Source organism: Hirsutella rhossiliensis, assembly GCF_020360975.1.
Source record: "Hirsutella rhossiliensis strain HR02 chromosome Unknown scaffold00003, whole genome shotgun sequence".
In the NCBI taxonomy this organism is placed as follows: Eukaryota; Fungi; Ascomycota; class Sordariomycetes; order Hypocreales; family Ophiocordycipitaceae; genus Hirsutella; species Hirsutella rhossiliensis.
This window is the reverse complement of record NW_025408669.1, coordinates 1,431,289-1,443,371: the sequence shown is the minus strand read 5'-3', so window position 1 is coordinate 1,443,371 and position 12,083 is coordinate 1,431,289. Positions and strand designations below refer to the sequence as shown.

General features: G+C 62.0%; 5 protein-coding genes across 5 annotated transcripts; 2 read left to right on the top strand and 3 right to left on the bottom strand.

Moving 5' to 3' along the window:
• Positions 1 to 1,096: 1,096 nt before the first annotated feature.
• Positions 1,097 to 2,988, top strand: HRG_02975 (kinase; the record flags this gene model as incomplete). Its single annotated transcript, XM_044861446.1, has 7 exons — positions 1,097 to 1,242; positions 1,301 to 1,382; positions 1,441 to 1,543; positions 1,594 to 1,990; positions 2,056 to 2,247; positions 2,303 to 2,697; positions 2,789 to 2,988. 7 exons carry the CDS (start codon positions 1,097 to 1,099, stop codon positions 2,986 to 2,988), a joined length of 1,515 nt encoding a protein of 504 aa, XP_044722472.1.
• A 246-nt stretch (positions 2,989 to 3,234) lies between these two features.
• On the bottom strand, positions 3,235 to 3,931 carry HRG_02974 (uncharacterized protein; the record flags this gene model as incomplete). The annotated part of the gene is made up of 3 exons (XM_044861445.1): positions 3,235 to 3,510; positions 3,565 to 3,579; positions 3,641 to 3,931. The coding sequence occupies 3 exons, from the start codon at positions 3,929 to 3,931 to the stop codon at positions 3,235 to 3,237; spliced, it is 582 nt and encodes a 193-aa protein (XP_044722471.1).
• A 1,188-nt stretch (positions 3,932 to 5,119) lies between these two features.
• HRG_02973 (5'-AMP-activated protein kinase beta subunit, interaction domain-containing protein) lies at positions 5,120 to 6,804 on the top strand (the record flags this gene model as incomplete). The annotated part of the gene is made up of 4 exons (XM_044861444.1): positions 5,120 to 5,517; positions 5,569 to 5,889; positions 6,102 to 6,672; positions 6,757 to 6,804. The coding sequence occupies 4 exons, from the start codon at positions 5,120 to 5,122 to the stop codon at positions 6,802 to 6,804; spliced, it is 1,338 nt and encodes a 445-aa protein (XP_044722470.1).
• A 542-nt stretch (positions 6,805 to 7,346) lies between these two features.
• On the bottom strand, positions 7,347 to 8,465 carry HRG_02972 (glycoprotease family domain-containing protein; the record flags this gene model as incomplete). The annotated part of the gene is made up of 1 exon (XM_044861443.1): positions 7,347 to 8,465. The coding sequence occupies one exon, from the start codon at positions 8,463 to 8,465 to the stop codon at positions 7,347 to 7,349; it is 1,119 nt and encodes a 372-aa protein (XP_044722469.1).
• A 1,736-nt stretch (positions 8,466 to 10,201) lies between these two features.
• HRG_02971 (enhancer of polycomb-like domain-containing protein) lies at positions 10,202 to 12,075 on the bottom strand (the record flags this gene model as incomplete). The annotated part of the gene is made up of 3 exons (XM_044861442.1): positions 10,202 to 10,957; positions 11,021 to 11,791; positions 11,929 to 12,075. 3 exons carry the CDS (start codon positions 12,073 to 12,075, stop codon positions 10,202 to 10,204), a joined length of 1,674 nt encoding a protein of 557 aa, XP_044722468.1.
• Positions 12,076 to 12,083: the final 8 nt, after the last annotated feature.

The following is a 12,083-nucleotide window of genomic DNA, read 5'->3' as shown; positions in this document are numbered from 1 at the left end:
GAGACGAAAAGTAGGTGAGTGGACGGCTGACTCGAAGGGGTATCGATGATACTGAATGAATAGGCGGGAAAGAAGCAATGATGATTGTTCAACCCGTCCACAGCCATGGACGGCGGGCGCGAGCTCATTGGACGCTGCGCAATGCCGGCCGACACCCGGGGGTTGCATGCGTCCCCTGTTGGCCAACGGCCTTGTTTCCTTTTTGCCGTGCAACCTCTTTTCTTGCTTCTTCTTCCCCTTCTTCTCTTCTCTCAAGATAATATACAGACATCTGTGTCTATATCGGCCGCGCCAACAAGTGCATTCCTTCTTATCCACGACTGTCTGTTGCTGCACTTGCTTGTACAGGCTACTTAGGTACTTAGGTACACATGTGCCCAGATAGATAGGTAAGTTCCGGTACATCTCTGCTCCAACTTCTAGACCCCTGCAGTTGCACAACGTCGTCATCTGGCTACGAAATATACACGAGAAAAAAAGAAGGTCTGATGAAAAGGCCAAGGCTCGACGTGGCAGCGTGCTCCATTCAACTTTGATTCAAGCACTTGGCTGGCGTTGAGCAAACATCGACGGGAGACGTGTACAAAGTACCTATGGAGGTATCCGTACCCTGAGCAACACCATGTACTCCCACCCCCCGTGAACCCCCCCTTAGCACCCCAGCTTGGGGTCCCTGCCATTGGGAGGGGGGTGGTCCAAAGTCGCCTCCAAACGTTCTACTTTCCCCTTCGCGCCAAAAACATCCATCCGCCCATCTCTCTCTCGCGCATCGCCCGACTCGCTTCTTCGTCACAGTGTTACCTCTTCACTTCTTCATTCTCTCCTTTTCACCCACCTGCTCCCTTGGTATTTATTTCGGTCCACACGACGCTCCCGTCCACCGCCCGCCAGCTGCCCGTCTCCGCCACCTCATTGTCCTCGGCGTCGTCCTGCCGCTCTGCCTCCTCGCCGACGCAAACACAACGCCCCATCCTATCGCGACAACGAGGGCATGCCCGGCCACGTCGCTGCCCCCAACTGATGCCTCGCTCGACGACGCCATAGCGCCCACCCCCGACCCCCACGCCCGCCTCTGCTGACATCCGCCGCGGGCCCCATGGATAGGGCCCTCGAGAGGACGCCCGAGGGCACCTCGCCCCGCACCTTTGCCCTCAACCACCTACGCCCCAAGTCCAGCTTCCAGGGCTGCTCGCGCATCGCCGACTATGAGCTGCAGGGCAAGCTCGGCGAGGGCACCTTTGGGTGCGTCCCTGTTCCCTGCAGGCCGTGTGCCTTGGGCTAACGCTTCGTTGACTGCCAGCGAGGTCCATCGAGCCCGCTCCAAGAAGACGGGTGCCCTTGTCGCCCTCAAGAAAATCATCATGCATCACGAAAAGGATGGCGTGAGTGTGCCCCGATCCCATCGACTCTATCCCGAAACAACTCTAACCGTCGACCCAGTTTCCCATCACGGCCCTTCGAGAAATCAAGCTGCTCAAGCTCCTGTCGCACAAGAATATCCTGCGCCTTGAAAACATGGCCGTCGAACACCCGTCGAGACCGAGTAAGTCCTCGCCGTCCCTTGGCGACTCTCTCACTCACCCGTCTCTGCAGCCGACAAGCGCAAGAAACCAATCATGTACATGGTCATGCCCTACATGGACCATGATCTCTCCGGTCTTCTCGACAACCCCTCGGTGCATTTCAAGGAGCCCCAGATCAAATGCTACATGAAGCAGTTACTCCAGGGCCTCTGCTACCTCCATGATAACCACATCCTTCACCGCGACATGAAGGCTGCCAATCTTCTCATCAACAACCAAGGCATCTTGCAGATTGCCGATTTCGGCTTGGCCAGGCATTACGACGGTCCCACCCCTCGCGCCGGCCGACCCGTGGGCGACGGGCGGCGCGATTACACGGGCCTTGTCGTCACGCGCTGGTACCGGCCTCCCGAGCTTCTGCTGCAACTCCGACAGTATACCACTGCTATTGACGTGTGGGGTGTCGGGTAAGTGCAAACACGCATCGTATTTTCCTTCCCCGCAGCGTGTGGCGTGCTGACGAGGCTCGCAGCTGTGTCTTTGGCGAGATGTTGGTCGGCAAGCCCATCCTGGCTGGCGAGAGCGACAGCCATCAGCTCGAGCTCATCTGGGACCTCACGGGCTCGCCTAACGACGACACGATGCCCGGGTGGAACAGACTGCCTGGCGGCGAGCATCTGTCACCTCGTCCTCGAGCTGGAAATCTACAGAACCGATTTCGGGAGTACGTCTGGCCTAGCGCGCGCTGCCCACACAACGCGGCTAACAAACGCTTGCAGATTCGGCTCTGGGGCCATCTCGCTGCTCAAAGACCTGATGAAACTGGACTGGCGGACGCGCATCAACGCAGTCGATGCATTGGACCATCCCTACTTCAAGATGGCCCCTCTCCCCATGGAGCCCCACGAGATCCCCGTGTACGAGGAGAGCCACGAGCTGGACCGCAGAAAGTTCCACGACCGCAAGGCTGCGCTCCCGCCGGCGCCAAAGGGCGGCACTGTCGGCGTCGGCCCGGATGCCAACGGCGCCACGGCCGGCTTCAACAGCAGCGACGGGTACGGCAGCCGAAACGGCGTCAACGGAGGAGGGCGCTACCGAGGCGGCCCCGACGAGCGCAGGCCCGCGTGGCAGCGAGAGCGAGGCCCCACCTCGCGTCCCCCGCAGGAACGACCAGGTAATAGAGACGACCCGGATTTCCGGGACCGTGGAGCGCCCCGTGGACGCGTCCCCGCTCGAGGGGCTGATATCGATACTTACATTCCCAGCTACTGCCGCGACGAAGCTGGACGACGCGGGGCTGAGCGGCCCCGAGAGGAGCGCCGGCGGCGCACCAGCAACGATCGGTGGAACGAGCGAGATCGGCACCCCAGAAGCCGCAGCCGATCCCCGGTCCTCGACAGACGAGAGCGGGAGCGAGTGGAACGGGAGCGAGTCGAGCGGGACATGTACCGACGATGAGATGTAGCGAAGGGGCCCCTACACTATGGGGCGTGCCACGCTCGAGGAGACACGGCATGGAGAGCATGCATCTTGAGAATTTGCCATGACGCGCTTACACGGCGTTGGGAGGCGAAAGGGATCGACAAGACAGGATGGACTATACGCAACAGCAGCAAGCAAGCGCCACGGCCGCGGGAGAGAATGCTGGCTGGCTTGGCGAAACGCTATGGGGGTATATGGCTAGCCGTACAATTGCTTATACATGATTGCGCTATGGGTCGGAGTCGTCTTCCTCTTCGTGTATCGTTTGCGACAGCAGTCCCGATGGTTGTCGAAACCTGGACGTGGACGACTCTGTCCAATGCCAATCGGCTTCCCACGAAGCCGGGCCGGGCGCGGGGAGCCGCTTGTCGTAGCCTGTCAGCTTGTCTGACGGTCGGTCGTCGGTTTCCGGGTCATCGTACATGCCCAGGTAGGTGGTGATGATGGAGGAGGAGAGGCCGAGGATGACGCCCGAGACGATGCCGATGGCAGCCGCGACGCTGAACTGGGAGCAGGTTAGCAGGGCGAGGGTTGGGGAGCAAAGGATGAAGGCTCTCACAAACGTGTACAGTGGCTACGGAGCCGCCGGTCTGTTAGCTTGCAGGTTCCTGGCAAGACCAAATGGTGAGGGTTACCTCTAGACTGGCGATCAAGGCGACGACGGCGCGGCCCCACGACAGCAGATAGGCGGCGACATGGAGGGCCGGGGCGAAGAGGATGCGCAAGACGGCGGCGAGGCAGGACAGGGGCCAGGCGAGCAGGCCGAGGGGCAGGGCGGCCAGGCGGGCGAGGCGGGCGAGCGAGGCGGCCCAGGGCAGGCGCCAGAGGGCGCGGGCGACGAGGGCGGCCGTGTCGAGGATGGCGTGCAGGGCGCTGGCGTCATCGACGGAGGAGGACTGCTTGCGCTGGAGGTGGTGGTCGTCCATGGGGGCCGGCGGCTGCCTGCTTATGTGCCTGGGCGGTGGTGTTGTTGCTGCGTGTGGCTTGGGCTTGCTGGGCGCATTGCGATGGGGGTTTGGGGATGGATGGTTTCGGGGCGACGGAGACGGCAGTCGGGAGAATGGCTGGGTTTATTGTGCTCTGTGTAGGTAGGTGGGTGGTACTTGTGCCCGTGCCGCAACCAATCGAGCTTGTGGCAGCCGCAGCTTTATCAAGTACCTATTCTGAAGACTTGTGCGTACCTGTTACTCTTGATAAAGGCATTCGTGACTGAGCAAGCTATAAAAATACCAGACTCCTCTGCAGTCCTGTCGGCAATATCTTCAGGCCCTTTTTAGGCAGTAGGTGGGATTGACGCCATGCGGAGCAGCTACTCCGAAGACGGGCAGGGGAGCTTCGACAACCTGGCAATGTACATGTTGGGGTACCTGCGCACCCGAGCTTCAGCGCTTCGGCAAGGCTCTGGTATAGTGGAGTACATGCCTTTCGGGGTGGGGCGCAAGCTCCGGGCATGTATCGGACTAGCAGATCCCTTGCTCGCTGCCAAGTGCTTCCGCATAGGCGCGGCCCCTCTCTCTCGTCCCATTTGCCCTCCGTCGGCTGGAGGAGCGACAGGCAGCAGAAACGACGACACTACAAGCTTGACTCCCCGCCTCGTTGCGAACGGCTGCCGAAAACAACAACCATCGCCTCGACCACGGCGGCAACGACCACGGCGGCAACCCACTGCGCCCGACACCCTGCGGCAGTCACATCGAAAGCGACAAGGCTGCACCCGGCACGCGCCTCGTCGTCCTCTCCCGCTGGCCCGGCGCTGAGATGCAGGCGCCGTGACGCTCTCCAGACGGACGTGCTTCGACGTCGTCGTTTCCCGTTGGCCGGCCCCCGGCGAATCCCAAAGGCAGCCCTTGCGTTGGGCACTCGTTGCATCTCGTCACGCGGACAACCCCCCTGGGCCTGGTTCGATTACTTTCTCGACTCCCACTTACGCGCCTTGTTCGCGCCTTGTCACGACGGCTCGTCTCGGGGTTCCCCTTTTCCCGATACCCCCAACGAGAAGCCATAAAATACACTAAAGGAAAAAAAGAGGGTTAAAAGGTCCCTTTTGATATCCCGGGACTTGAATCGTCGGGAAATACCTCCATCTTTAAGCACAAAGGCGGGAACGGCCGGCCATGGGCAATAGCCACTCGTCGGCGTCCAACAAGTCGGGCACGGCTGCGTCGTCGCCGTCTGCCGCGCAAAACGCCTCGGCCACGACGCCAGGCCACCATCACCACGACCGCCCACACCGCAAGGAGCCCCGCAACATCATTCCCCCACACACCACCCACCGCTCCGCGGCACCCCCCGAGGCCTCGCTGGCCCAGGCCCAGGGCTCGACCGTCGTCAGCTGGCCCAAGAGCCTCCCCAGCACCGCCGTCTCCTCGCTGAGTGGCTCGCCGCACAGCAACTTCTCGACCCCGGCAAAGCCCGCCGACGTCCGCGCCTCCCGTGACGAGCCCACCAAGCCCGTCGACGTGCCCACCGAGTCGTCATCTCTCCGCTCTCACCCTCACCACGGTTCTCATCCGTACTCGCGCGAGGCGCCCCCCTCCGAGTCCCAACTCGTCTCCAACAACAGCGTCACCGACATGTACCTGAGGGGCCCCCCTCGCCTGCCACTCCCCATCGAGGAGGAGGTGCACACGCCCGGCTCTCCCATCCTCGCCCCCGACGAGGCCTTTGGCGATGTCGAGCTCGGCGCCGAGTCCTCGGACGGCCTCACCAGGAAAAGCTCCGCCCTGAGCGCAAATACGGTCGATGACGAGGAGTCGGAGGAGCTGCGCGTCGACAAGACGCGGCCCGTCGTCCCCACCCGCCTCGAGTGGAAGCGCGGCGGCGACAAGATCTACGTCACGGGCACGATTTTCCAATGGAATCGGAAGCAGAGGTTGCACCCCGTGTAAGTCTCCCGTCAAACATGTTCCCCTTTGACCCCTGATCCCTGGTTCCCGAGACGCCCTCTCGGCTGTGCACATATGCCGTGTGTCGGTGGCGCTCCTCGACGCGGATGTCGGTCCTGCTTCAAGGGGCCTGTCACCCCGTCCCACAAGATCTGGGTTGCCGTGCTAGCAAGAGCAGCAAAGCTGACTAGTACCTTTCCGCCTCCTGCAGCGAAGGCAAACCGGGATGTTTCGCGGCCACGATCCACATCCTCCCCGGCACACACCATGTGCGCTTCCTCGTCGACGGGATCATGCAGACGTCGCCGGACCTGCCCACGACGGTCGACTTTGGCAACAACCTCGTCAACTACATCGAGGTCAACCCGGACGACCTCCCTCTGGCCCAGAAGCAGGGGGGCGGCGGGGCGCAGCTCGAGGGCGAGGCAGAGGGCGCGTTGCGGTCCGGCTCGCAGGCAAAGGACCAGCCCCGGCCGGCCAAGGGCAGGGCCGTCGACCCGCCCGCCAGCTACCAAAACGCCATCCCCCAGTATCTGCTCGACTTTGACCAGCCCGAGGAGTCGCCGGCCTACCGCAACGCCGTCGCCGCCATTGAGAAGCTGCCCACGCCCCCAAGCCTGCCGGGCTTCTTGGGCAAGCCCATTCTCAACGCGGCGACGCTCATGAAGGACGACAACAGCGTGCTCAACATGCCCAACCACACGGTCCTCAACCACCTCGCCACAAGCAGCATAAAGAACAATGTCCTGGCCGTCTCGGCGACGACGAGATATCACAACAAGGTGAGTTGGACATGTTGATTCTCTCCCCCTGGAAGAAAGGGTCTGCGGAGCGTGCTTTGCTAACGGCGTCTGGTTTTCTTGCAGTACGTTACGACCATCATGTACAAGCCGACCTCGGCGGACGAAGGATGAGGCTAGAGGATTTGGGAGTGGTGGCACGCGGGATTTGGTGGCATTGGTGACGTCGAGTTGACTATGGCGCATGTCCACCTCTTTTCTCTCTCCCCTTCCCTTCGCTCGCCCCCTCTCTTCACATACCACTCTCATATACCTGATTGCTTTCAAGTCCGCGTCGCACATGGCGGAGACGGCTGTTGTTTTGATCTGGCCCCACAGGACGGAGTGAGATCTTGAAGGTCTAGCACCCTGGCTTCTGGCCCCAGCGTCGCGCTGATAGAGGGCGTGCAATCTCTGGACGGCCCGGGGGGAGGGGTCGGTAGATGCAGCCGCATGGATGAATGGAACAAGGAGACAATCTCCCCTCCCGAATCGACAAGGACATGCCAGAAGCCTGTCCACTGTGGATGACTGGTCGCATCGGATCTCTTGCACTGTGGATGTCTCGTACACTTTGAGTTGGTGGGTGACGGCAGAGGGCATGTTGGGCGACCTGGCCTGGTCTGGTGTAAGCTGGGCTGTGTTTTGTTTCTGGCTGCAACGACTGCATCGGCAGCTCAGTCCCTCCACCGGACGTAGACCTCGTCGGTGCGGAAGCGCTGGGTGCACTGGCTCTGGGCGAGCGGGGTGCGGAAGCCCGTCTGGTAGGCGAGCAGGCCGGCGTGGGCAATCATGATGCCGTTGTCGATGCAGAAGCGCTCGTCGGTGGCGTAGACAGAGCCGCCCCTCTCGCGGGCCATGTGGCCCATCATCTGCTGGAGGCGCTCGTTGCAGCCGACGCCGCCGACGATGAGGACCTGGGCGGAGCCAACGTGGGCCATGGCGCGCTCGGTGATTTCGACGAGCATGGCGAAGACGGTCTCCTGGAGGGAGAAGCAGAGGTCGGCGGGGGTGAAGCCGGCGGTGGCGGGGCTGGCGCGCATCTGGGCGGCAAGGCCGTCGGCGGCGGTGAGGATGCCGCCAAAGGAGCAGTCCATGCCCTTTACGGTGTAGGGCAGCTCGAGGAGGCGGGAGCCCTGCTTGGCGAGCTGCTCGATGTTGTAGCCGGGGGCCGGGTCGTTGCTGATGGCGAGGGTGCGGGCGAAGCGGTCGAGGCAGTTGCCGACGGCGATGTCGAGCGTCTCGCCAAAGATGCGGTAGCGGCGCTCGGCGTAGGCAATGACCTGGGAGTTGCCGCCCGAGACGTAGAGGACGACGGGGTTGTGGGCGCCGGTGACGTGGCGGCCCATCTCGATGTGGCCGACGCAGTGGTTGACGCCGACGAGGGGCCTCTGCCAGAGGAGGCTGAGGGTGCGGGCGGCGAGGGCGACGGCGGAGAGCGGAGCGCCCATGCCGGGCCCCTGGGTGAAGCAGACGCAGTCGACGTCGGCGGGGGTGAGGGGGTGGGCGGCGCCGTGGGCGGCGGACGCGGCGGCGAGGGCGTCGCGGGCGAGGGCGACGAGGTGGCGGCGGTGGTGGGCGGCGGTGTCCTTGGGCAGGAAGCCGGTGCCGGGCGGCGAGACAAAGGTGCGGCGCAGGTTGGCGAGGACGGTGGTCTCGGCGGGGGTGTGGCGGATGAGGCCGATGCCGAGCTTGTTTGCGGAGCCCTCGAGGCCGATGGCGATGTAGGACTGCTTCGAGGGCGTGAAGGGCGGTGACGAGGGTGAGGCCATGGCGGCCGAGGCGGCCGAGGCCATGGGCGGGTTGGCTTGCGGTTGCTGGACTCGGGAGCTGGGCAAGGTGGCTTTATCTGTTCTTGGAAGTATGGATGCGAAGTCGTGATGGTGGTGTTTGGTTTCTTTGGTGGGGGAGGTGGGTTGGTTGGAGGGGGGGAGAGGACCCCTGTTTTTTTCTTCTTTCCTGCCGCTGCGCACGACTCTGGACATGTTCGTCTGATGTTCTGAATAAAGTGCGTTACGGAACCACAGGATAGCCGCCGAAACGGCAACGGGACATCATGACATCGCGGCAGAAAGTGTAGTATCGTCAGCGAACCTCTACAGCACCACTTGTCGCTCTTCGTCCCTCGCCCCCCAAAGGCATCTACAGACACAGCAAGTCAGCCCAACTCTCAAGGCCCAGGGGGGCTGGCTTAGGTAAGACACTCAAGTTCAGTAGCTGCCCTATTTTCCTTCCTTTTCCCCCCCGCAACGGCCATTTTTGAGCCACAGGACAAGCTTCAAGATGGTGAAGATGCCGACACGATCCCCAGGGCAGCGGAACAATCAATGCAAGCGCTCAAAACCCCTTGCTCTCCTCTGTGCACCCTTGCATCGCGTTTGTGCAACACGCACCAGCGGAGACGGCGCCTTGCACCGGGCACAGTCCCCCCCCTCCAGCGGCTACCATGCGCTGTAACAAGCTGTAAGTCCCTGCTGTAGAGGTAGCGCGCGGTACCTGGGTGGAGAGCAGAGACAGACGGAACGCGGATTGGCCCCCCCCAGTCGCTCCGCTCCTTGGATTTTGCCCATCCCCACCACCACACTTTCGCGCCGCTTGTAAATCCACCACCACCACTCACCACCACCACCGCCGCCGCCGCCGCCGCCGCCATTCTCTGCCGCACTCGCCGTCAGAAATTTCTCCCGTCTCGCTTCTACCGCGCCTGTCTCTTCTGCTGCCTCCTCTGAGCTCCGCCGTTCACTCGCCTGCACAGCTTCGCGTCCTCGGGCTCCTGCTTGCCCCCGTTGGATTGCGGCGGCGGCTATCAGTCCGGTCGACCACCCCCCTAAACGACCTTTCTGTGAGCCTGCCCGGCATGGAGGTCGGGCCCGGTACGTCATCCACGTTTGCTATGCCTCTCCTCTCCTTTCTCTCGCGCTCTCGCTCGCTCTCTCGCTACCGGGGTAGCTTGTGTGACGTTGCTTCCCCCCTTGCCGCCGCTGCCTTGGGCTCTCGTTTTGCCGCGCCATTTGCCTCTGACCCCGGGGAAGAGAAATTTCCTAACTTGCGTCTCCCAGGCAAGCTTCCCCAGGGATCATGAAATGACCTGGCTCGCCGGCTTCTTTTTGTAAGCCAACAGGCTGGCCATTGCTTGGTCCTCGCCGCCGGATCATGGCCGTTGGGAGACGGCCCATCAGCTTCCATTCGTCACGGCTACCCTCCCGGACAACTACAGATGCGATTCCAACGAGCTTGCTTTGGCCTCAAGCGGACCGTCTTTGACGTCTGTTATTGCTGCCTCATGAGGGCTCTTCAACATATCTAAACTTCAAGTACCGCTCGACTCCCCAACTCCTCGCAAATGCCCATCCCGTCCCGCGCCCGCTACTGTTACATCTCGACAACGCTGACCAGCACGCTTCTCGCGCGTCTCCTGCGAACCTGCCCTCGCCGTCTCCTGCAGCAGAACAACACGAAATCAAAAACAAAAAGGAAAGGGGATATATACAGTCGTCGACAAACCACATCATACACTGCGCGACGAACCCCTTCATGAAGTTGCCTGGGCCTGAGATTGTGTCTGGGCTTGTGCTGCCGCGGCTTGCGGCGGTGCCAGCACTCTGCTTCCCACCGGGCCGCCGTCCAGAGGCATCGGCGGCCGGCTGCCCCGGTACATGTACTGCCCCATCGGAATCGTCGCTCGAAACTTGAGGGCGAGCGTGTCGAACGGGTCCACCTCATAGACGGGCGGCTCCGCCTCGTCGTCGTCAGAGTCGTACTTCCACCGGTCCGAGTGCCCGTTCGACTCTCTCGGCGGCGTCGCCATGCCCCTCCGGTCGATCCACAGCCGCTGGAGACGACCTATCCGCCGCCGGAACGAGGGCTGACGCATGGGCGCCTCGTCGCTGCCCACGCCCCCTGCCTTGAACTGGAAGACGGGGGGCTCCTGCTTGTCCAGCGCCATGGGCTCGGGCGTGTCATAGTCCACCTCCATGGATTCCGACGCCGACGAAGCCGGCGGCGTCATCAGATACTGAGTCTTTGCCGGACGGAACTTGAGCTCCATGCCCCGTTCCCTTAGTGGGGACAGGGGGTCTCTGGTGAGATCAACATGGTTTTGATTCCACCGCCGGTGGTTCTGCACTTTGCTTTCAATCTCCTCCCTGAGCTCCTTTTCCTTTTGCGTCAGCAAGTCGGAGAGCAACACGAGCTCTTGCTCAACAGTCCGCCCGTCGGGGCGCATTGGCGCTCGCAACTGCGTGCCGGGCTGTCTCGGCGCGCTCACGGGCTCGGCGGCCTTGCGTTTCTGAGGCTGAGGCTGCGTCAGTGCCAAGTGGTCACAACGGCGGGCGCGGCGCTGACTGCTTACCTTTTGGTTGACCAGGTCGTCCTCCTCGCCCTTGATGCCCAGCTTGATCTTCATATGCTTCAGCCGGGCTCTCTCCTCGAAGAGGGCCCTGTCTGATTGCAGGACATCTCGCTTCATGAGCTCGCGCTCATAGGTCATGAGGATGAGCTGACGACCGTCCTCAAGCTCGCGCCGGAGACGCTTGAGCGTCTCTGCAATCTTATTGTCGCGAGCCCGCGTCTTCCTCGTCTGCCTTGCCTCGCGGCGTCTGAAGCAGACATAAGGGTCGGCGTCGTCGGTCTCCTGGTGCGTCTCAAACTTGAGAGTCGGGTGCAACGGCTTGTTGCCCGTGCCCTGTCGACTCGTCTTCCAGTACTCATATATCGCCTTGGCGTGCTGGAGGATGGAGGGAGAGCCGAGGTGGTTCAGGGACGGCACCATCATGTCATAAGCGACAACAGTGTTGTCGACTGATGCAAAGGGCGTCTGCTCGGCTGCCGTCTCCTCAAAGACGTCCATAATACGCTCAAAGTCATCCTCGGACAAGGGGCCGCCAGCAGGGCCACTGCCGTTGTATGTCGTGAGAAACTCGTCGTCCTCGGTTGTCATGTCATATTGGCAGCTGATGCACTCCTCTACGGTCTGCGAGAACCGGATATAGGAGGACGGCTGGTGGAAGACGCTGGGATAGAGCTCATCGTAGTTGATGGCGCTCTCCTGGGGCGGCGGGACGGGGATTTCTTGGTCATTGCTGGTGCCCGCCTCCTTGAGAATGGTCTGGAGATGGTATTCCTGCAGGACGGGACATGTCAGTGTGGGCTTTGGCTCTGACCGGGAGGCAGCCATGCAGTGTACTTGGTACATGCAGCCATATCACGTGCTGTTGCACGTGATATCAGAAGGGGTTTTGGGGGGATGGGCAAGCCTACATTTTCCTCGGCCTGTTCGACACCTGTTGCGATTTGGATGTCGGTGGTGAGTGCCTCGTACTCGGAAGGGTCGATTTGGTCCTCTCTGAGCACAGGAAGCGTCGTCTTGATGCTCAGCTTCTTGACTCGGACCTTTCGGGAGGACATGTTGCCGG